Below are 24909 nucleotides of genomic sequence, written 5' to 3'. Positions count from 1 at the left end.
GTCCCCCTCCGTGAGCCACCCATCCGCTAATTTTCAGAGGCAAAGACATAATGTTTTGATATACCAGGGTTGTGCTGCTTGTGAGCTAACATCCAAAGTTGTCATTTTCTTTTCCCTCAAAAGCCACATCTTTGGAGAGTTCCATATGACCAGGACAGCAGATGACATACTACTGTTCAGTACTCATACACACGCCAATTGCTCAACATAAGGAGCAATGTCCTCTATGTAAAGCATCCTCATGGGTGAAACATCACTCAAAAATGCAGGAAAATAGAACAAAAGTGTTATTATTTCGAAGAAAGAACCAGGCTGCATCAGAGCCCAAACCTAAAAACACTAAACAAACCACTTTGTGTAGAAAGGTTTTTATTTTGAAAATCAGGTTTTGTTTTTTTCTTTCAAATTTTGGAAATACAGTGTAAAATACAGCATCAAATTATGTCTGCAACTCAGCTTATGCACGTCATGCCAGTTATTTACATGTAGCTATATACAGAGTGCAGATAATTTCTGAAACCACACTACAAAATAAACAGAGAGTTCAATAACATAATTTAGTAGGACTTTATTAAATATATATAGCTATTGATTGCATATACTTTACTATTAAAATCCCATGTAGTATCTAAAGTAACCCCTATAAACTCTAATACCTTCAAAATTATCATAAATACGATTGAAAACTGAAACTACCCTGTTCAGCTGCTTTGCCCTTTGCTATAACAAAAACAGTGCTGAGATCATGCTGCTATCTTTCGAGTCAGAACTTTGACAATAATTCCCAATAAAACACTCGCAAAAAGCTCAGATGCAGAGTAGCATTCAGCTGAGACACCAGCACCATTTTCTACACTTAAAATTAACAAGGGTAATCCAATGGCTTATTAAATACTGCCACATACAGGACAAGAAAAACAATGCTATAATCTTCAGAGACTGAATTACAACAGTGAATTAGTAGCTGTTTGGATACCAAGCACTGTATTAAAGCAAAATGAAGCAAATGCCCAAAGCCCATGCAAAATCTTATCCTAAAACCAGACCTCCCAACTTGCACTGAAGAGGCTGATCAACAGTCTGATTTTAGCATGAGCAGTAACTGGAAGGGCTGCAGCTGTCAGGGCTGTATGACCACAAACAGTGAGACTGAACACTGCCTATAGCTTCATCCCTAGATAGTGTGATGAGTAATCTATCTAGAGCACTCTGCTGAAAGAAAGAGTAATGCTAAACCATATCATATGTTACCTCATTAACAGAATATGCCATTTACTTTCCTGGGGGATTCTGGCCAGCAAACCCTCACAATAAATTGTTAAAGGTCTGTCTTTGACTTTGTTAGAGCTTTGAGAGTTTCTGTCAGTGGAGAAGGTCCACCCCAGTCCAGGGGACCTGACCCCTACTGGGATTTTGCTTCTTGCTGCTCAATCCAAAATGGCATAAACTGCTGCCTTAGGAAAAGAAGTACAAAGAACAAAATGCTTTTTAGTTTCATTATTTATTCTGATGCAATCTTATTAAGTAGAAAATAGACCAGTGGAGAAATGTAACAAAAAAATCCAACTGCTGCCATACAATGCTTTTTCTTTCTTTGTTTTGCATTATTGTTCTGAACTGCTGAATTTTGCAACTTTTCCTCTCCAAACATGTCTTTCCTAAAGGCACATTACAATTCAATCCAATTACAGGCAAAGAATAAAGATTAGCACCAGCAAACATACGAAAGGAAAATAAGTTACTATTACTATCACAGAATAGCATGGCCAGCAAATCTGTGCATTTGTTTTTTTACAGAAATAATTGAACAATGAACTATACAGATTAGTTAGGGATGTAAGTGATAGCTATGGTTTAATTTAAAAGTTTTGTTACATATAACTCTATATGCCAAAATATGGCAAGGACATTTTAATACTGAACTTATAGGGATTACACAAAAAATATTTTTTCATCTTTATCATCATTAATAAAAAGTGTGAATATAAAATATTATTATACTTTACATATTTATCATACAATATATCAGTCCTTCACACTATTAATTTGATTCATGTTGTGCTGCAACATGCATCAAAAGGTTTAATAAAATAAAAACATGGCTAATTAAGTAAATTGTGGGTAGAGAGGCTACTTCCACAGGACAAACAGCAATCACAACGTGTCATCTACCTTGAGTTCTACAGTGATATCTGGACAAAAACTGCTGCATGTTTTTAGGAAGGATAATAATAATTGAAAAATTGTGTAACCTTTGCTGGAAAATTGAATTTGACTTCCATAAAACCCAGTAAATCAGTACTATGAACTAATTTAGTTCAGCTTGCCTAATTTTCTGGTATGGCGCTATCAAGATACTGTATCTTCATTTAAATGTTATATAGATTTCTGTTCCTTTGCAATTATCAGAAGGGACTTTTGGTCAGGCCTGAGAGTATCATCATTGAATAAGCTTTGGTGTTGTGCTCTCCCCATTTCAGTCTTTGAGTACGTAGTACTTAACTTTCCAGTTAAATGTACAGCTTCTTGTAGAGACGAACTCTCTCTTAGAAAGTCAAGGAAGAGCTGGAGCATCCACAACCCAGCAGTGAGATTATACAAAAAGTGCTTGTTACATACAGAAAAAAGGAAAAAAAAACCCCTCATAAAATATTAAAAAAGAAGAAAATCCTAGTAATAGAGAGTGTGTGGTTCACTCTGATTAAGAAGGGGCATAACCTTTTTCAGATCAAAATGCCAGTTTAAAGCTAAGCTACTTCAAAATTATTTATGTGATCATCATGGCCTGTTCAGAAGAAGGGCCTGAAACAGTGTAGAGTCTTACAGAGGAAAATACAGATGTTTTGTAAGCAGCAGAATGAATGGTATCCAGTTTTTATGAAGTTGACTTCTGCAATTCTATTTTGTGTCTAATGTGAGATGAATGCATGGGAACATACAAAACACCTCCAGGTATTTCTACAACCTTTCCCTCAGTAGATACAGGCCCTGCTTAATCTGTAACTGAACTTGCATTTTTACAAAGCCTGTAATGAACTTGGCATCTTTGACTCCTCAGATCAGCTGGCTTCAAAATACAATATTGAAGAGTAGGCAGAAATACACACAGGCTATGAGATGACCTAAGATTATTTCCCCCCTGCTTTTTAAATTAGGGTAAAGCAACACAAGAGCAAACATTTTCTATTTCACCATTCCTCAAGAATTTCACAACATTTAACTGCTCCCAAGAGGTATAACAGGTCATCAGAGGATGTTCCAGAGGTCAGTTTGACACTGGCCCTGGTGGAATAGATAGAAGTTGGGATTCTTCCCTAGACCACGGCATTTCTGCCTGGGTAAGATGTATGCTCAAAGCTCTGCCTCCCTCTCTGCTGCTTTTGCCTTCAGCAGCATTTCTCCTGGGGAGTTCATCAGAAGGAAGCCTTTTGACAGCCTGCAATTTTTGGATTGTGAAATACAGCAAAACCAGAACCAAAACCATGCCAATGATCTCAGGGCAATATCAGTTTCAGGCATAGCTTACACTAAGAAAACTTGGCTTGCCTTAAGACTAAAAAAACCTCAATCTGGTGAGAAAAGACCTTCACTTCCTTTCACGTCTGCTCTGGGCAAATTAGATGAGCACGTCTGCCTTCACTGCCTGTGACAATAGCTGGAACAAGCATTCAATTCACTGAACACAGTCTGGTCTTAAGGTGAAGTGAAACATGATTTGAGACTTAATAAAACTGTTTAGAATGAAGGAAGAACCCAAATCACTCAGTCACTAATTCCAGGGGTCTGTCCTCAACTGCCTGCAGTCAGCCTTGTCCAGAATCCCCTCTGAGAAAAAAAATGCTAGATGATTTCTGGGAGGATGCTCTTCCAGCCTCCCTTGTTCTCTGATCACCACTTTAATTAGTGAGGAGAAAGATCCTGCAGGCTTTTGGCACCCGTCTGAATTCCAACACAGAACAGCTCTACAGAAACTACACACTACATACACGTAAAGAAGGTTCTGATGTGTTTAAGATGGAAAAAGAAAAAAAAAAGGAAAAAAGAAAAAGAAAGAAAAAAAAAAGGAAAGAAAAAAAAGATTTTCTATCTTAAACAAGAAAAAGTCTACAGAAAGATTACTGATGTTTTCAGTCCCAACAGAAGTTTAGCACTAATTCTGAAGAGTTACTAATATGGAGCTTAAATATCTTGCTTTTCAATCAGGCATGGTACATAGCCAAGTAGCAGTACATGTTTTTCCTCAAGATGTGCAAGAAAGATGCTCATGACTGAGAAAGCTGCTTATGGGTTTTTTTTTGTTTGTTTGTTTTTTTTAGTTTGGTTTGAATTTTTTATTCCATCAAAGGGGAGAAATCTTTGTCAAACAGTTTGGCAGAAGTTGGGCGAAATAATACTTTTATTCCTGGATGGAGCTTTCAGCATTCATAGCTTATAAAATTAGACACTTCACAGGCCATTTGTCTTATTTGCAATGGAAAAAGTTGAACAAGGACTCAGCTCCAGTTTATCTCTGGTTTCAAAACATACTGCTGTTTTTCACTGCTCACTTCACATGACTACAAGTCACTCCAGAGTCAGCATCTCTTTGTTTTCTACAGATGTTGTGCTGAGAGACAATATCTTCCAGATGATGGGTATCATAGAAACAAAAGTTATTATTATGTATACCAATACAGAAAGAAGGGAATAAATCTTAAGAAGCATTTGAATGAAGGATTCATTAAAAATATCACATTTTGAATGAGCATTTTCTGCTCAGGCAGTATATAAACTGATTTTATTATCAGTTGTATAAATTCTATACCTTATTGTAATCTCAGTGACTAACAGAAACTCAAACTTCTGATTTATGGAAAACTTATTTCTTATTTGAAATGGTTAGGACTAATTTTAGAATTAAGTTTTCTAAGAGAGCATTCAGATCACAATAGAAGCATTACTTACATTATGGAAAAAAAACCAAACAATTTTCCATAATAAAACCCCACAGATTGCAAGAAATGTCACAGAGTGCATTGCCTCTAAATTTCACACTTCTGTGAGCAACATCCTAGGACCTGAAAGTCTGCTGCTAAATAGCAACTTTTTGATTTTATAGCTCTAGTGATCCTTACCCATAAAAGAAGAACAGAACAACCTTTTGCAAACAATGGAAGTTATTTAAACAGAGTACCGTCTTCAGTACAGAAACTGTTAACTGTTTCATTACATTCTGTTCCGTTGGTAGGGAGCTGTGTAACTTGCAGCTGCATTTTTCTGACGGAAATCTACCACTCAGCTAACGGGCTGATCCCATATCTGTGTCAGATAAAAATCATAGTGCTTATTATTTGTTACCATGGATACCATGAAGATACTGCTGTCCACTAAAGATTACTAGAGGAAGACAACATAATTCTCAGGAACGAGCCCTGTTTTGCCTTCGTAAGTTGCTTTTAACCAGCCTGGTTCCACTGATGGATACACTGCAAAAAAAAACAACAGCCGGACAAAAAAACATATTTACAATTAATTAATGCTGTTAAACAACCCTATATATGGTTCATAGGTTCATATAGATAGTATTTGTTTAAGAGAAATTGAAAAATCAGAGCAAAAACTGAGAGCTGAAATGACACTCTCATTTTATGGATACAGCTCAGTTTTCATATATCTACTTTTCTTTTTTACATAATAAAGACAATGTAAAATTTTTCTTACCATTAGAAAATATTGCCCCCTGTGGGAAAGACAGCTCATGACTATGTTCAGCCTTACAGGAATACATGGCTTTTGCTTGTCTGAAAGAAAAAAAATGCAGGCTTGAAATAAATGAGATAACAAGAAAAACATGTAAAGAAATTAAACTAAACCCAGGGAAGAGTAGGAAAATTCAGCTGCACAAATGCAGGATGGTAATGACTGGTTAGACAGTAGGTCAGAGGAGTAGAATCACAGCAGAAACTAACTCCAAGCTTACTGTGGTTAACAAACATGTTATTGCAGAAAAGAGACCAACATCCTACTTAGAATATGATTTATAACTTTTAAAATTATTCGTTCATTCTAGTTGGAATTGTAACTCAAATGAGTACTGAACTGAGCATATTGCTTGAAGCAAGTGATGGACTGCCTGCAGACCATTTAAAAGTGACTTGTGACAAAATATACTTCATCAGTCTACAGAAGAAAATCATACATAGAAGAAAAATATGAGACAAAAAGGAGTAACCCATTCTCCAGACTGTCTGCAAAAAGGATTTAAACAGCTTTAAACTGCAGCAAGGGAGATTTAAATTGAGTGGCTTGGTTTCAGCGGGTTTCAGCTTCAGACACCTGAATTTAGGTGTCTTTAAGTAAACTACATGCCTAGCTCCATGGACACCCCAGGCCTGGCTTCTGCTATGGCAGACACATATTTGAGTGCAATAAATGGCTCACCAGGTTCCACAGCCTGTGGAGAAACCTTCCACAAATAAATAATATCTGATGTGAAGACACCTATATGTAGACAGGTAAGTTTATGTCTCTTAATCTGTAGCTGGAAAATTGCTCTATTGGTTAGAACAGTGAAGCACCAGAAGTGCCAAGCATTGGAGAATTCCTGAATTGAAGAATTCCTATTACTAAAAATTCATTAAGAAAACAAAGCGGCACTACAGATATAGATAAAAGTTAGATATATAATTATTCTATCCCAGAGAAGGAGGACAGATTAGGTCATCTCTTGATACGGTTTCTAGTACTATTATTCTGCAAAGTACAAAATGAGGGACTGACCATGAAGATGAAAATTTAGAGTTCCTGTGCTTTACCTAATACCTTGATTTCAATTTATACACTCAAAGCATTTTTTACATGCTCCGTGAGATTTTTCTGAGTTTCTTTAAGTTTATTGGAAGCCCACATTATATCAAGTGAAGATGAACTTGTTGATTATTTCACCTTTGTACGACATGCTGGGGAGTTACTGATTCAGCTTAGCTTCCAGCCAGGATTCATCTCAATGACCCAATACGTGACCTGTGGTGAAGTTCAGTGTTTTTTGCATACTTTTTGAGAATGTATATATGCAAGAGACATGTAATCTGTTTTGCCTTTCCTCCCAAAATAGTTAGATAACAGTTGTGAATTAGATTAGTAACACTGCCACATCACAAGCATTAGCATAAGAAGTCTGTTTTATTTTGTGTATCACTAATGGGGCCACGGCACTTCACTTTTGGAGTTCCATGCCTCCCTGGGGAGGTTAAGCAGGGATGGATTTCCTAAAGGGCGCAGAAAGCATCCCTCTACCCTGGCCTCATTCCATGGCCCCAATCAGTACTAGCACACTATCATTATCTTCATTAAATCTTTAAAAGGATGTGAGAGTGTCTGGACATCTTCCAAAGTTTATATGTGTGAGCTTTCCAGAAATGTTTTCTCCCTCTGAAGAAAAAGCTTTTCTTATGTTTCTCTGAAGCTGATTTATGACTAGACCAAATGGCATGTTTTGCCTTCATCATAAGTGAGCAACTGACTCATCAACGGCTATACTCTCAGGCTGAGATTTCCAGAGGAGGTCAAGAATTTTGAGTTGTTCCCACAATATCCAAGGGTACCTTATTCTCAGGATGCTGAAAATAATTTCTAACTCTTAGTACTATCATTCTGGATACATAAAATCATAGAATCATAGAATAGTTAGGGTTGGAAAGGACCTTAAGATCATCAAGTTCCAACCCCCCTGCCATGGGCAGGGACACCTCGCTCTAAACCATATTACCCAAGGCCTCGTCCAACCTAGCCTTGAACACTGCCAGGGATGAAGCATTCACAACCTCCCTGGACAACTTATTCCAGTGCCTCACCACCCTAACAGGAAAGAATTTCCTCCTTATATCCAATCTAAACTTCCCCTATTGAAGTTTTAACCCATTACCCCATTAGCATCTCCACTGCTAACTAGAACAACATGAGCACTGGACTCCTGTATATCTACTCCACTGTTAACTTGCTTTCTGGCTGGTGTAGGATGGTCTGTGCAGAATTTTTCCAAGACAACTCCTTCGTGCATACTTTTATGAAGAATTTGCCATCTGCAGTCAACAAGTGTGAAGTTTCATTATGCTAGATAATACACATTTATACATAATAATCCATAATATATACTAAAATATACAGAGGGAGATTAGATGTCTTTACCAAAAGTAACCTATAAGCTAGAATTGAATACTTTAATCTCAAGATCATTTTTCCTCAAAGTCAATACAAGAAAGAATGCTACAGGTGTTCTAATTATACTGACCCATACTGGAAAAAAAGCTATTTTCTGTCGTGGTGGGTGGACCCTCGTTGGACATCAGGTGCCCATCAAAGCCTATCACTGCCATCCTTAACCAGACAGGGGAGAGAAAAACATGATGAAAGGCTTGTGGGTTGAGGTAAGGGCAGGGAGACATCAGTCACTAGTTCCTATCATGGGCAAAACAGGCACGACTTGGAGAAATTAGTTTAAACTGCTACCAATGAAATCAAAGTAGGGTAATGAGAAATAAAACCAAATCTTAAAAACACCTTCCTCTCACCCCTTCCTTCTTCCTGGACTCAACTTCACTCCTGAGTTCCCTAACTTCTCCCTCCCTGAGTGGTGCAGGGGGATAGAGAATGAGGGCTGTGGTCAGTTCATCACACATTGGCTCTGCTGCTCCCTCCTCCTCAGGGAAGGACTCCTCACACACTTCTCCTGCTCCAGCACTGGGTCCCTCCCATAGGAGACAGTCCTCTGTGAACCTCTTCAATGTGAGTCCCTCCCCATGGGCTAAAGTTCTTCATGAACTGCTCCAGCATGGGTCCGTTCCATGAGATGCATCCTTCAAGAACAGACTGCTCCAGCATGGGTCCCTTCATGGGGTGTAGTCCTTAAGGAACAGGCTGCACCACTGTGGACCCCTTCCACAGGGTGCAGTCCTTCAGGAACAAGCTGCTACAGCGTGGGTCCCTTCCATGGGTGCCGTCCTTCAGGAGCAGGCTGCTCCAGCAGCCACAAGTCCTGCAGCAAACCTGCTCCATGTGGGCTTCTCTCTCCATAGGGCCACAGGTCCTGCCAAAACCCTGCTCCAGCACAGGCTTCCCACAGGGTCACAGCCTCCTTTGGGCATTCCCCCGCTCTGGCATGGGGTTCTATCCAGGCCTCAGGTGAACCTCCATGTGCTGCAGGGGCACAGCCTGCCTCACCATGGGCTGCATGGGAACCTCTGATCCAGTACCTACAGCACCTCCTCCTTCTGAACGCTGGTATCTGCAAGGATGTTTTTCTCACATATTCTCACTCTCTTCTGGCTACTATTGCACAGCAGTTTTCCCTCCTTAACTATGTTATCCCAGAGGCACTGCCACTGTCACTGATGAGTTCAGCCTTGGCCAGTGGTGGGTCCATCTTGGATCTGGCTGGCACTGGCTCTATCAGACATGGGGAAGCTTCTAGCAGCTTATCACAGAAGCAGCACCTGTAGCCCCACTGCTACCAAAACCTTCTCATGCAAACCCAATACACCGGTGTGGCCTAATCGTGTATTTTAAACGTATAAAGCTGTAGAGTAACTGTTAACAATGAGTACAGTTGCAATAAATATAAGGTAATTGGTAATGAATTTACTAAAGAACAGGGATGTTTTTGAACCTCTTTAATGTGTAGAACCTCATTACTTAGCGGCACGACTATCAAGCCAGTTTCCCATGTTACGAATGTGACATCTGAATAATATTATGACAAAAGACATTTAAGGCAGTAATAGAACAGCAATATTTAAATGCGAGGTGGAATTACTTAAGTTATTCTTGAGATACGACATGTTGCTTTTAGTGCCCTTAGAAAAAGTTAAGAAAATAAATGCCATAATCTCTTATGTCTACTAAACTCTTCCAATTTTACCTGATCCAAGTATGTTTACTTAAAAGTAAAAAGAAGGTAAGAAAACATGGACTCTGCTTTGGTCAGTTCTAGAAAAAAAAAGCTTCCCAGCACTTTGATATTTAGACAGATACACAAACACATGTACAAAGATGTCAGTTTCTCAGAAGCTCATGAATTACAAGATCCTTCCCATTACCTTGCTCCTGTTACAGAATAATTACATTTCAATGTTATCTACAAACTGTGTGCAATAGGGTAATGAGAGACAGATTCTAAGAGTATTATAATTCTCCAGCAATTTTAAAGCTCCTGATTATTGCCTCCACACTTGATTTGATTACTTAGGTTTTCATAATAGCTATTACTTCAACCCTACCCAGCTAGAAGCATTTCTTGGGCATTTCTCTTTTGTGTGTGTGTGTTTATCAAAATGGACATTCTTACTTGCAGTGTTAATGCTGTCCTCCCTGCAAACAAGGCTGCTTCTGAAAAAACATGTGATAACATCACAATTGTTTATTATGGTTCTCTTAATATGGGGCTAACAATCTGAGAAAAGTGTGATTCATGTTGCTCAGTGCAGAGAGAAAAAAACAACTCCAGAAAATGGTAACCACATTTCCTAGAAGTTCCTTCTTTCTGTGACTTTACTGAATAAGACTCCAGATGAGAAAAATGCACTTTACTCTTCCTACTTTTTATTACATTTTTTTTGGCCCATAATGATAGACTTATACTAGCAGCAGAAGGATCAGATCATAAATTATTTTGCTTGTCCACATGCAGTCAACAACACCTTATTATTATCTCTTTTAATAATAATAATGGTAACACCAACAACAATTCCAACAACAACAAAAACAAAAGCAACAATAACTGTAGAAGTTATAAATAAGTTTTAAAACTACGCTCCTGCCCAAATGGGTTTTCAGTCTTGCAAGACAAAGAAGCCAGAAAAGGAATGACTGAGAGAAAACACATGACTCCTTCTCTCAAACGACTCATCAGTTAATAGTATTCTACAGGAAAAAGAAGAAAGGTTTATAGAGTTCTGGTGATGGCAGACTTACAGCCAAGCTTGAGTGAGTAGAAAACACTGTTCTGGTCTGGACAAGGCTAAATACAGCATGAAAATGAAACCAGAAGAATGGTTGGAAAAGCATATTTAATCATACGGCGGGGAGGGGAGCACGGGTCTAGAGGGCTTCGTACTGTCAGCCTACTCCTATTAATGTCCCAACCCATTGAGCTTAGAGATCCTGCTTCCAAGCTAGAGCCATTTACTGTCACCAATTCCCCTTTCTGTCATCAACTCCATTTTTTCTATGTATTCTTTTCTAATGAAAATTCCTCTTTTTATAATGCAGTTTCTCAGTTCAGAAGACTTGACTTTCTGTGTACGTCTGAATCAAAGTCAAGAAAACATAGAGCCAGGGATTATGTGTTGATGGATTTTGTACAGAAGCTGCAATAGAGACCTCAGACCTCACTAAGACTGTTATCTGACTGCAATATTTGTGAAAGTGGTAAGAAAACTCCTTTGCATCTTTCAAGTGCATGCTAGATTACCAATAGGGATTGGCCTTAGTGTACACGCTAGCTCAATACAACAGTGAGGGAGATGGATGAATAACAAACTTGAAGTCAGGAGGGAAGGAATGGGAAGACTGAGAAGTAAAGCAACTGGAACTAGAAAAAGAGAGCACAGGCTGGACAGGGCATAACCTTTTGGTATTCCCTGTCCAAACCTAAATACGTACTATGGCTTCTCGTTCTCTTTTTGACTAAAAGAAATCTCTTCAAACTGGTAGCGCTATAGGGGCATGTACTCATGCATACAAGGAGAGAAAATAGTCAGGTCAGATAACGTCCCAGCATTAAAAAAGGGACACACACTCAGAGATGTTGCATTATACGAAGCCAAGAAGTAGGGCTGCAAAGACCTCTTGGAAGAAGGAATTAAGTAACATTGGCCCACAGTGGTGGTAAAGCATCAAGTGCAAAATTATCTGCTGGAACACACAGAAACATGTGAGACTGAGGTATTTTCCATCTGTCAACTGTACAAATGACCCCAAGAGGCAACAGATGCTTCAAATACAAATAAAGCTACTTAGATACTGTAATATATAAGTAAGTAGTAGCTTAAAATTTCAAAACTAGTTATTTTAGCAGGGTAAATTATTCCTGCACAGAGTTCAACACTGTCTTGACTTGAGTATTCCTGGTATCAGACCAGACAGCTTAAAAATAATTTCTCTGTCTTATGCTCTGTCCTGCATATACTCATTTGGTAACAGAGTTATGACCACAAACAGCCTTTCTACTGAGTGGATCAAGATTTAATTACCATGATTTCTACATACTTCAGAGCTAACAAATGACTATCCTAAGGTTTTAAATCAGCCTTCGTGTTCATAATATGCATGAGAGGTAAACAAAAGCTGGCTTTAAATTGCAAAAATGTACTCGGACTTCAGCAGCACTGTAAGAACAGCTGAGCTGCTTCTTCCCCTTTTTGCCTGCTCACCTCTCATTTTCCATTCTCTTTGTTACTGTTGCTCTTCTGCCTTCTTATGAAGTCTGAAGTAGAGGAGCTATTAAGCCTTTCAGCGTTTTTGGCTTTGTTATTGGCTCTCCATACCCATTATCAAACTGCTACATTTTTTCTTTGTCAGATTTTTGCTTCTTACATGCTTTTTATATATAGATACAGGTGGCACAGGCTCTGAGGCAGCAACAGGGAAGAGTTTACAAGAAGGGAGTAATACAAAAATAAGAGTAGGAAGGTGAAATTATGAAGAACTGGTGAAGCATCATCACTCCTGGCTTAGGGCACTGGCTTAAGAACATTCCAGTCTCTTAGTTTATATTTCCTTAGATAATTGCTCTGCTCTTTTCCTACCTTCTTCCTCCCCTGACACCCTCTTTTTTGGTCACCTTACATTTCAAGTACGACACAAAACAAGAACAGCCTTAATTCCTGTAAGCTGCTTCTCTCACACAAAATCAGTGAGCCTTTGTAGGCCGGCTCTCTTTTTTTCCTCTGATAGATCTGTCAGAGAGAACAGTCACATTCCACTGCCACAGATCTCAGCATACACTGATACTTCCCTTTACAGCTGTGCTACTTTAGATTACTACTTCTGGATTAATGGTCTGACTTCCTCCCCAACCTCCCCCCAGTCTGCTTGACAGTTCAGTAAGATCCTGCTATCAGTGAGTAAAGTGATGCACAAAAACACACCTGCTGTCTCAAAGAACCTGAAATGCTGGGACAGTGAAAAAACAAAAAAGAAAAAAAGTGACAGACTTTTTCCCACAGCCAGTTACTTGATTATCTGTTTCAGTCTGTTAATAGTAAGGGGGTTAGTAACATACCTAGGAAGACACTGCTTCCTGGATGAACACTTATCAGAATATTCTGAATTCATTGAATAATGAGAATGAATCAAATCCACCAAATAAATGCAACAATTGTAAAAAAGAAAAATATAAGTAATTCCTGCTGTGCACTGTCAAGAAGAAAAGGCCACAGTTTCTCCAGACAGATACAGTGGAAGGTGTGATGGCAAGGACAGAAATCCTCATCAAGTCAATCTTGAACTGTCTAAAGCAGCTGTTATTCAAGACCTGCCTATCTGAGCACATTACCATAAAGTAACATGCTTGCTACTCTGCTGAAAGCATGTATATATGAACAGCTGAATAGAATAAGCATCCTAATTACTCCTATAGCACTGTTCTTAAGCAGATCAATACCCTGAGCATCTCTTACTGCAGTTCCCTCAGGTGACAGAACTGCCAGACTGGCTGTTATTCTCTATTAGATTTAGCTTGCTTTTGGAAAAAGGATGAGTTTAATAAATTGCAAAAATGTCACATGCCACATGATGCTGTCCAAAAGATACAGAACAAACCTCCAACATATCTACTTCAATCTTTGAAGCCAGCAAAACAGAAAGGATTTTATGAATTGTTAAACAGTTTGAAGCACTTACCGTCCTGAAGAAACCTGCTTAAGTGAACCAGCACTTTCAAACAACTGTGCTCTTGCAGCCACTCTGAAAATAAAAACACCACCTTACTTTATACTTTGTCCATTGATTAAATACACAGACTAGGTCTGCTTTTAACCATCTAAAGACACAGACACTTTTTTTTTCTTTTTTAATTGTTTTAATTATTCACTTAGAGAAACTGGGGAAATTCAAAAGCTGGATTTAAGTCTCTATTGAGCAGCATTCTGAAGGACATAATGTAATTGGGGCCACCAACTTCCATGTGCTCCAGTGCCTTCTGAGTCAGGAAGGGAAATCTCAACACCGTGTATTTAAAATAATATTCACAGATGGCCAATAGATATACTGGAAATGCTTTTACTAACAGTCTGTCACTATCATGCTGGCACTCTAAGCTGCACAGGACTCTGTTTAAGGCACAGCAGACTGTGAAATGACTACAGTGAACCCTTCCAGTTTAAAAAGTGAAGAGATTGAATAGAGCCCTGCAATATTTGGGGAATTTCTTGGTGGTCTCCACATCTGGAAATCACTTGTTCATGAGGAAAGAGATATTCTGGGTCAAAGTCAAGATTACAGTAAAGATCTTCTGACTCTTATGTCTGTGCTAACAGCACTGAGAAACATTGCTGACCCAAATGTCAACAGACTAAATTTTGCTTAAAACTACCCTCCCTCCCAACATCAAACCAAAACAAAAGCCCTTTTAGAAATCAGCTATTTAATATGCAGCAACTGAAGAAATTTCAGAGCAGGAGTTTGGGTTTGGTTTTTTTTTCCCTTTCTCCAATTTTGGACTTAAATAAAATCCGATGATCTTCTTGATATTATAGCATGGACAGTTAAGTAGCATTTATATTCCTTTAAACATTAAATTTCAGAAGAACCAGACATAATAAAACTAATAACTTTACAAAGATATGTTTCTTCATTATAGATCTTATCTCTAGTCTAATGAAGTCAGTGTGAGTCTTTTAACTCACTTCAACAGATTTTGTGCAGTGCCTCCTTTGTTTACAGTTTAATGAAGCTAGATAAAAACTTCACACATACAGAAATATTAAAATCAAGTATTAATGGATGTTTCTTTAACTACTTATGTACCTCTCTGGGATCACTTTATAGTAGACAAGTATACTGTAACACGACAAATTTCCAAAGGGCCTTGATGACTTACACAGATCCTGGTCTTTGATAGCCATTACTTGATGCAGTATCTAATCTTGCTCTCCTGCACACTTTGGGAGGCAAATCAGGGTTTGATAGAGCCTTTGGTGTATCTTTGGTATCTGCTGAAGATAAACTCTGTACAGATCCACTGCAGCTTTTGTTACCTAAAGAAAACAACAAAATACAGGGAATATTAAATGTAATTTGGAGTTGGTTTGTAACACGTGTAACACACAAAACAAAGTTTTTGTTGTTGTTGTGTTATTTGTTCCTTTTATGTAAAAGACAAAATAGGTAAAGTACTTACTAAGAGAGAAGAAACAGCCTTTCAGATAGGAAGTGAGAAGAAAAGCAGCAACAATAAGAATGAACAAATGACACTAAATTATGAAAGCTAAAAATGACATTGCACTTAAATAGCTAGATAGTAATGTCACTAAAAATTATCAGTATAAACAACATTTATAAACTAGTACACTGCATACAACTGTAGAAAAAAGTTATGTTGGAAGGCATCTCAGGAAGTAATCTAGTCTAAATTCTGCCTCAATGCAGCATCCACTACGAAATCAGGCCTCACTGATTTGTAAGAATTAATATTTCTCTATCCACAGACGTTTCTTGGATCTTAAAAAATATTTCAGACTGAATGATTGTGCTTTGCCAAAAACAACTGCTATTGTAACTTGATAAATCTACAGCTGCACAGACTGCATTGGACACACTAAAGTCCTCTTAGTGAATATAAAGCATGGCCACATGTGTCTTTAAGATGACTTATGTGTGGACTGCTGCCTTATTTGCATATATATTCTGCAAGACAACAACTGTGTTTCCCAAGAACAACAGATGCTTAATAACACTTTAAAAGCTGTTACAAGGAGATCCCCCAAAAGAAAAACAATACCTATATTAGTAATATTGTTAATTTATCATATAATTCTATTTTACAAATGTTAATTGTAATTATCAGTCTACATTATTAATACTGTTAATATAACACTAATTCATATATGGAAGTCTTATGAAAAAGCTTGTACTATCCATGGGGGGCTGAGGGAACATTCTTAAACTTATAGGGCTTTGCACATAGCTACATATTTAGTCCACCTGTAGTTGAATTACTTATACTATTGACAGCTCAGTGGCAAACTTGGCACTCAGTCTACTGGAGCTCACTGTTTTGGTGCTGACTGTTAAGTTTCATAATATAAACCACTGCAACTATACTGACTTCAAGGTGTTTCTTCTAAAGTTAACTTCCACATAGCTGCCAATATAGTGCAATATCACCTCATGTTCTCAGAGAGATACTCAGAACAGCAAGGGTTCACAGGCATTCCAGCTAACAGCATTTAGCAGAACTGTCTACATTAATAAGCTATTTTCAAGCTTCTCTGTCTTGCAAGAAGCCTTGTCCACAGGCTTATACTGGACACAGGCTCAGTTTACATGCTTTGAGGATGTTCTTTGAAGCAGCATTCCTCTTTCACTGAACAGGAAAACTGGCATCCTAACTTGTGCACTGAAATGGCTTCCTAAAGCTGGGTTTTTGCACATCATGTCTATATACAGCACTATTCAGACATAATCTTCTGTTTAAGCTAACCTACTTGTAGTACTGGATAACAAACCATGCAAGTAGGGCAGATTGAAGCAGTCATTCCATCAGTAGGGTTTCAGACATAAAAGTTCGAACAAACAAACAGACACACCAACAAGGAGTGACAAAACTGTTATTTACTAGATATGTTAAGCCTGGTGCTTTTAAATTTAAATACTAGCTTTGATCAGTATCAGTCATTGCAATGATTCATTTCTTTGACACAGTGACAGAACATAGCTACCAACTCTTCTTATACACCAGCAATCTTCTTACAAGATGGTCTAGAGGAGGAGAGTACTCTAAATTCTGAGAAATGTTGGTATCTTTCAAACTGAACAGTACAGATAACAAACAATGGAAACATCTCAGAAACAGTTTGAAAACTGAAAGAACATACCACAAAAAAAAAAAAAAAGGCTAATTAATACAATCAATTAACTACTGCTTTCAGATGCAGCTCTTGTTTTCTGATGCTTCAGAATAAACACAGATGTCCTAAAAGACCTTGGGAATTACCTTCAGCTGATGGAATTGATCTAAGGGAAGATGCTGAAGACCTTTTCAGCCCAGAGAGACTGCAAGAACTCTTTTTGGTCAGGTCTGTTGGTGGAGAGGCATTCTCTGGTCCAGTGACAGAAGCTATACTTTGGCAGTCTGACTCCACATCTGTTTTGGTTGCATCCTCCTTTGATGAGGATTCTGGACTTGTAGTCCAGAGGCCTGAACTCTTCTGGCCATTAGAAGAAGCAGGAGAGGCAATCCATGGAATCCCTCCTGATTTCTCCCTGGGCTGCGAGGGCGTGCATTTGGTGGTGCTGTTCTGCTCAGAGGAGTGAGAAGAGAGAGATTCAATGCTGCCCATGGGAGTGCTGTCTGGGCTACTGCTGTAGGAGTCACCTAGGGAGGAGTGAGGGGTGGGAGAGAGAGAAAAATAATTTACATTTTCTAATCATGTGCATTTCTCTCATACCATCTTTAGCTCCTTGTACCTCACTTGTCACCAAACTCATTAATCTGTGGTCTCAGAGGCAATGAGTCAAGACAAAATACCTATTTAGTTACACTAAGTTTCACACATATTCCTATCTTTAACCTGGGAGAGCTGCTTTTCCTGGCTATTACTTTAGAGCTGATGAACACAGTGGGCTACAGGCTGAACTATCTCACATAGAAGTTTGCATTTTAAAAGACTTGCCTGCAATACAGATAATTCTTAGAAAATTCAACATAGTCATTGTGGTATCTTGCTGGATTTCCATGCTAAGGCAAATGTTGTGGTTGCTGTCCTACTTACAGTCATAAATGCATGACCTTATTGCCAGCAGGCACAAGAACTAAGCTTTAGATCAGTTACCAAGCTGCTGAGTATCTCTGCAGTCTCTGTAAGACTAGTCCAAAGTCTGTCTATAGATAGCCTATTTTCTCAGTCACCATCCCTTTCGCTGAAATATCTATCCTGCAGAAGGACAACTCATTCCTTTACTTACAATTTGAACACTGAACATTTGATGAATTTCTTCAGTTAGACAGGTATGAGAGAAAGTCACCTACGTACACAAAAAAATCTTTGTACTGATCTTGTTCCCAGTAATCTTTTCCAACAAAAAGTAGGAATATCCTAATTTGCTGATGATATAAATGTAGAAACATACATCAGAACTGAGGAAGGACTGGCCTATAATACAGTGATAGCCAAATTATTTTGAAGACTGGGTTTAGTCTATTCTAGTCATACACTGGTTTCTAATAGGACTTTTTCCCAAAAGCTAAGAGAGAGACATTTCACAAATTTCACAGGAAGCAGAAAACGTGTATTCTTCAACAATACTGTAGTTATAAGATGTACAGCTGCTTTTCCTCCAAATGTTACAATATCCTTGGCAACAAGTGGTCAGAATCCCTCACAATACTACAGATAAGGTAAAAAATACCAGTGCCTTGCACAATGAGTGGTTCTGACAACAGTAGTGACACTGGTATAGTACTGTGAAAGACTCTGTCCTCTTCTAGCCATAATTCTGGTACTCCAGATTAGATTGTCCCTCATCTTGCCCCTTTACAGACCATTAGGCCCTTGAAAATGGAAAGATTGGCCGAAGTCTGAATTTGTCAGAAGCATTTTCTATAATTTTCTGTCATTCCCTACCATTTGAAACCTGTAGTTCATTTTCTTACACCATACAGAATTCCCTGATTTCCTGCAGTACAGTTAGATGTCTGTGCTTCATTTAAATGATGACTTTAACCCACCTAGTAGTTCAAATTGCTCCTGCCAGAAGCCAAGGCTCTCTCTCGCCTGTCTCCAGCCACACCTAGAGATACTTGGCTGGGAGAATACCTCTGCTTATGCTTCGGCCTTCCAGGCATAACCGAGATCTTAACTGGAACTTGCGTAAGCAAGTGCTGAGCTTGAGCTAATAAGCAAAGCAAAAGTGGAACTCTCTTTGGTCAGACATAGCTCAAATTGAGCTACCAGCACAGGCTGTGTCTGAATGAAGGACCACAGAATTACAGAACGGTTTGGGTTGGAAAGGACCTTAAGATCATCTGGTTCCAACAACCCTGCCATGAGCTTGTATACACTCTGCAAAATGCTGCACATAAATGCCCCTTTTTTATGCTGGCATTCACTCACTGTAGTTACACAGTGAAAAACAGTTGAAACTTGTCCAGTTTTCCTCTGGGTAATGTAATTCATGATACCTCTGTAACTTCTTACTCAAGATCCCATGCAATTCACATTGGCAATCAATATGTTGGAAGCTATTGCGCTCATTTAGTATTTAAACTCTCACTGGCGGGAATCATGTAAGAGAAACATATGGGAAATGCAGGACCTGTGCAGGAGTATACTGAGGATATATTTCCTAACATTACAGAATTAAGAATTACAACAGATCCTCAAGAACGGATGCACCTTAACTGTGGATTAATTTACTGTACCAGCTTTATGTAAATCTCAATAAGAAACCAAGGGACTCAGAAGTTTTTCTGGAAGTCTGTTGCATTGTAGAACTTTTAACAACTTAATCTTTGATAAAATTTTAATACTTGTTACTTGGATAGCCAGTAAGTAAAAAAGTGATGGTCCGCTAGATGAAAATGAATTAAGCGAAACTTTTTAATAGCCACATCTAGATGAAAATGAATAAGCATTCTAAGCAGCAATTATAAACAAAATTCCCTGCTGTTAAACAGTAAGCCATATGATACGGTTCACTGTTTCTCCCCAAAACATTAGCGTTTGTTTCGATTCCAGAAAACTCCCCAAGTTTCAGTGGTTTTGGCAACTAGGCAATGGCTGGCTTTGAACCAACGACCACAGTTTCATGCATGTGAAAAAGGCCAAATAATGGTCCTGAGCTTTACTGAATTATATTAATTACAGGAGGAGAGAAAAAATTCTATTTACAGTTTCTCAACCTTACTAGTCATCTTACAAGCAAATGAGATTAACTTTGTACAACAAATGTTTGAATTTGCAAGCAGACTACGTTTAGGTTAGAATACAAAGGCTACTACTCTAAATGACTTTTGAACACTGTATGCAATATAAGGTTTTCCTAAAAGCAAACAGCCTTCCTCATCTGAGAGAAGCAAGGAATATGGTCACTAAACAGTGTGGCTGTGACTCACAGAGGTTAAAAAGCTGATGAAACCCCACCCGTTATGTTTACAATTATTGGAATACAATACCTAATGGATATTACTCAGGAAAGTTGAAGACAAGACATAAAAAGGAAGATAAGCAGTCAACAAGAACAAACTTACTGTCAGGATCTGCAAGACACGGTGTATATCTTCCTTTAGGTTTACGTGGACCCGTGGAGAGACAAATTGCTCTTGTCCTTCTTGAACCTGATCTGGACTGAGGTTGGGGTAGAGGAATATTGGGGTCTGGTGCAGTGTGAAATATCTGCATAATTAAAAAAAAAAAAGGGACAAAATGATATAAACAAAGAGGTACTCTTACACTTGCATTATTAATTCTTTTGTTTTCCTTACCACTGTGCCTAAAATTAATCCTGTAATAGTCTCACACATCACAAAAGAATAAATTCACAGAATAGAAGCTTTGCTCTGATCTCATTTTACAATCCAAAAACCAGAATACTGAGCTGTACTTAAAATTTACACAAGCTATATAAAAGTATTTGTTTAAATCATTTTATTTTATAGCCCTTCTTAAGAAGTAATTAACAGTCTAAACTGGAAAGCACACAATAGATGCTTATAACTTCCGCTCAAGAAGTAATATATTTTTTAAAATATTATGAAGATTGCATTTTTTCTGTGTTCGTGTGAAAGCTTTTGTATGCCACAGAAATGTGTCATAGTCATAACTTATTAGAATCCAGTTTGTATTTCAGAAAACCACTTTATTTTGAGAAACAATTCAAATTTGATGACAAACATCTTTATGTTTGGAGCATCTCCTTGGTTTTATCTTTTACATACCACTGGTCAATTTTGTGCTTCACTGCTGCAGAAATAACTCATTTTTTTAAGGTTATCTGACTACTGCAGTTTGATACAGGTACAGATGAGGTTTTAAAGAACTCTTTGCAGATAAATTTGACAAGCCTGCCACCAAGAGCAATGCAGAAGGTCTAGTAATTTTCTTAATTTTCATTTGTATCATCTGTTCTGCAATATCCAAGACACATGCAGCAGAGACCCTAAAAATCTTCTTGTAAGTATTACTGCTGTGGAGGATGACCAAAGGAAAAATATGGCCAGAAGATACGCAGGTTTTAATTTCAGATCTTTCTCACTTATTCATCCTAGTGTAGACATTAAATTCTACTGAAAATCTCTTATGGCATTCTGTGGAAGGAAGTGGAATTCTGTGTAATGGAGATGAGGTTTTACAAAGATAGATTCCCTGAATAAGCTACTGAAGGAAGTGTATGAAGTGTCCAATCTCCACAGGACCAAGTGTTGTAGGCTAAATACCATGCATCTCCACAAGGATTTCTGGACCCCCTCTAAATAGGGCACTCCCAGAAGTGGATGAAGTGATCAATGAAAAGATACCTCCATGCCATTCACAGAAGTGGAAGAAAGGAAATACACTTCCATGGTAGAAAATAGTTTAATGAATGTCTTGAAATGCTCTTGAAGTACATTAATACTGTATTAGGCATTAGTGAGTAGCATATCAATAAAAAAATAAAAATGTCTGTAGACAGAGAAACAGAGCAAGGGTGATTTTGATTTTGCAGCCATGGTCTTTGTATTGAATGAGCTTTTAATCTCCTGGAAGAGAAATTCAGTGTTGGAAATCCATAAGGCATGTATTTTGGAGTTACAGCCAAAGAGGCTATATGTCTCATACCAATTTTGAGGAGTACCTAAGAAATAAAACTGATGATGGCAGGGGTGTTGGAACTTGATGATCTTAAGGTCCTTTCCAACCCTAACTATTGTATGATTCTATGATACTAAGCAGTATTGTCAGTACTTACTGACCAACCAGTGCAGGGGATCCTGGTATTGACCAGGAACTACCCCTTAGCTGAGTAATGTAAAATGGAAGAAACACAAATGTTTTTCACTTTGTTTTATTAGTCATCTAACAGGCGATATACATCGATAAAAGATCCCCAAAATATAATTTCTTTTGATGACCAAAAGAGGTCTTAACTGTTCTGCTGAGTTCTGAAATGAAGCAATTCAAAATAAAAAAAAATTAAATAAAATATAAAATAAAATAAAATAAAATAAAATAAGGAGACTTTTCAGTGAAGCTGGTATCTGCAATGGGAGTGACTGAAAGTAAGTTTAAGATTTCACAGATTTTCTCAAGCCCTGAAGCAGTTCTTACTCAATGTTAAAGAGTTTGAGATGGACCTTTGCTGTGATTGATCTCTTTGGGAAAATAAAATAAACAGATGTGCCTTTCTTCAAAGCAGAAGAGTATCTAGAGAGGGCTGAAGGTTCCAGAGTATTCAGAAACTTTTAAATCACACAGATATGATGGGCACAAAACCTGTAACTAGGAATACAAAACCTCACCTAAGATATATTATTTCTTCCTTCAGCTTTTTCACTTTTCATTTAGTATCTAAACTAAGGAGAAATAACATAATGAACGGAAATGTGGGATTCTGCTGGGGATCCATACTGATGCTGCTTGTGAAAAGAGGAACTGAAGGATCATTGGGGTTTCATGGTGTTAGGAGGGACTAGATGCTTACTGTGCTGTTGGTGTATTCCCAGAGGACAGTAATGGTCTGAAAGACTCTGGCCTGATGCACTCAGGGGAGAATCCATGTATTTACTGAGAGTTAACCTTCATACACTGCTAGCATGAGAGAAATGGAAATGCTTGGAGCTAACTTATGACCTTCTCATTTTGTTTCTTGATGTAAGGGCACAGAGATCTACAGAAAGCAACTGAAGATTCAGAGCAACTCCTTCAAAGCACGGAAGATTATGCCCTGGATCTGTACCTTGCACAGTGACAAAAGACTTGCCAGGAATACAGACCCATAGCACAGGGTGGGAAGAAGGTATTCTTTCTATCAATGACTTTCTATAAATGGTGTGTTTCTTAATCTTAAGAACTAATGATGGCAATGAAAATAAGATCTTAGTTCCACTTCACCACAAAACAGTCAGATAATGTCTTTCTACCTTTTCATAATGCTCTATCAGAATTTCAACGACGATATTCTGAAACTTAATGTTCATCATAGCAGCCACGGTTTCTTCTTGAGCTCTCATCAGAGTTGGTCCAAAGATAACACCAAGGTTGGATACAGTCATAAGATTTTGCTGACTGTGTAATGATACCCTTTAAATGAACACAAAGAATATGCAATTAAATTGTTGTGCTAAACTGCAATTCCAACAGGCTAAAACCCTGTTAATGCTACTTCTTTAACAAGATCCCAAGTTCACGTCTTCCCTTTAAAAAACATTTTAAAAACTTTTACTAGAGTCAGAATATGGTGTAGTACAACAATTATATTTCCATTAAGGCTCCCATGCTGCAATAACTAAATAGATAATGAGCACGTCTTTCTGGATTAAGTGTGTAAGTTCCTGACATAATTGACAGGGAAAAGCAAATATCTTTGGAGGTCTCTAAAGTTTAGGAGTCTTAGGGTAGGCACCTATCCCTCTCTAATGACTATGCAGGAGCTTAAACACTTGATTGTGGGTTTACTGAAAACACTACGTAGTAACAGAGGTCAATATACATCAGCTTTCACGTAAAAGAACGAAACTTAGTCATTGAAAGCATTTATTTAAGTGCAATAGCATCTCTTTATTAATATCTTGAAAACGTGATCAACGGGGTCAGTGATATCACTGTTTTGGTGGTACAGATTATGTGAGATGATCATAATGACATCTTCTGGCTTTAAAATATAATAACCTTTTACTTCTGTATATTCTGTTATCGCTTACTCTACCTCTTCTGTCATTTTTCTTCTTAATGTAGAATTCAGAAACTTAGTTTTCCCAATAATATATCAGATAATAAAATGAAACCCATCAATCAGTAATCCTCAGGGCCCCTCTTCTCTCCTTATGAATAAGATTTACCAAATAAAAAATGTATCATCTTAAATCCTTCAAATAACCGTCAGTGATTCCCTAGTCACAGCTGCCCTATTGCCTCGTGTCTGAGAACTAAAAGGCCAAGTGATTTTATAATTACATTAATGCTTAATTATACTGAATCTGCTAACAGAATCAGTTACTGAGGCACTTATCCATATTTCTGCTATTGCTGTCAAGTAGAGAATTTTTTGGCCATTTACTATATAATTAAAATAACTCTTGTACCATTTAAAATTAAGAAACAGTAATATGTATAAGATACTGGAAACTAGCAGGTAGGGGCAAACTTTATCTTCTGTTTTCTCTGTAACAGACCTTACGTTTGGCTTAGGTGAGTAAAGGGTGGTGGGAAGACCGTTAGTATTTTAATGGAAACAGAATTTTTAATTAGCTCTAGGCTTGTTAGAAAAATCTGAAAAAGAAACCCCAAACCCTTTGCAATGCTACTCTGCTTTGTGCTGCACAGTAACTGTTAAGGTCTCTTACACAAACATAGTCTTATAGCATAAAAGAGAAAGCAGTGTTTGTCCTGTGTTTGGGTTTCCTTGGTTACAAATTTGGTAGCTTGTTAATAAAAGGAATGGTGACTTTAATAACATTGTAACCAATAAGGACTTTTTACAATGCATCTCAAAGACTCAATTTCTTGCAAAAGAGAA

At 37.9% G+C, this 24909-nt stretch overlaps 1 protein-coding gene across 2 annotated transcripts in view; it reads right to left on the bottom strand.

Moving 5' to 3' along the window:
* Positions 1–356: 356 nt before the first annotated feature.
* Positions 357–24909, bottom strand: part of ARHGAP42 (Rho GTPase activating protein 42) — a 159923-nt gene continuing 135370 nt past the window's right edge. Inside the window, exons 18-24 of one of the 2 annotated variants that reach the window (XM_061374434.1) lie at positions 23315–23474; positions 20447–20591; positions 17192–17572; positions 15077–15233; positions 13879–13941; positions 5701–5780; positions 357–5465 (exon numbers count right to left, since the gene is read on the bottom strand). In XM_061374434.1, the coding sequence (XP_061230418.1) occupies positions 5377–5465; positions 5701–5780; positions 13879–13941; positions 15077–15233; positions 17192–17572; positions 20447–20591; positions 23315–23474 (1075 nt within the window). In that variant the 3' untranslated portion in view covers positions 357–5376. The remainder of the gene's footprint in view (positions 5466–5700; positions 5781–13878; positions 13942–15076; positions 15234–17191; positions 17573–20446; positions 20592–23314; positions 23475–24909) is intronic. The other variant, XM_061374435.1, reaches the window with a different exon arrangement.

Source organism: Neopsephotus bourkii, unplaced genomic scaffold (genome assembly GCF_033783945.1).
Source record: "Neopsephotus bourkii isolate Nb327-2 ecotype Australia unplaced genomic scaffold, CSIRO-AGI_Nbou_v1 NB_1638, whole genome shotgun sequence".
Lineage (NCBI taxonomy): Eukaryota > Metazoa > Chordata > Aves > Psittaciformes > Psittacidae > Neopsephotus > Neopsephotus bourkii.
Note: the sequence above shows the minus strand (reverse complement) of the source record. Positions and strands in the feature narration are given on the sequence as shown.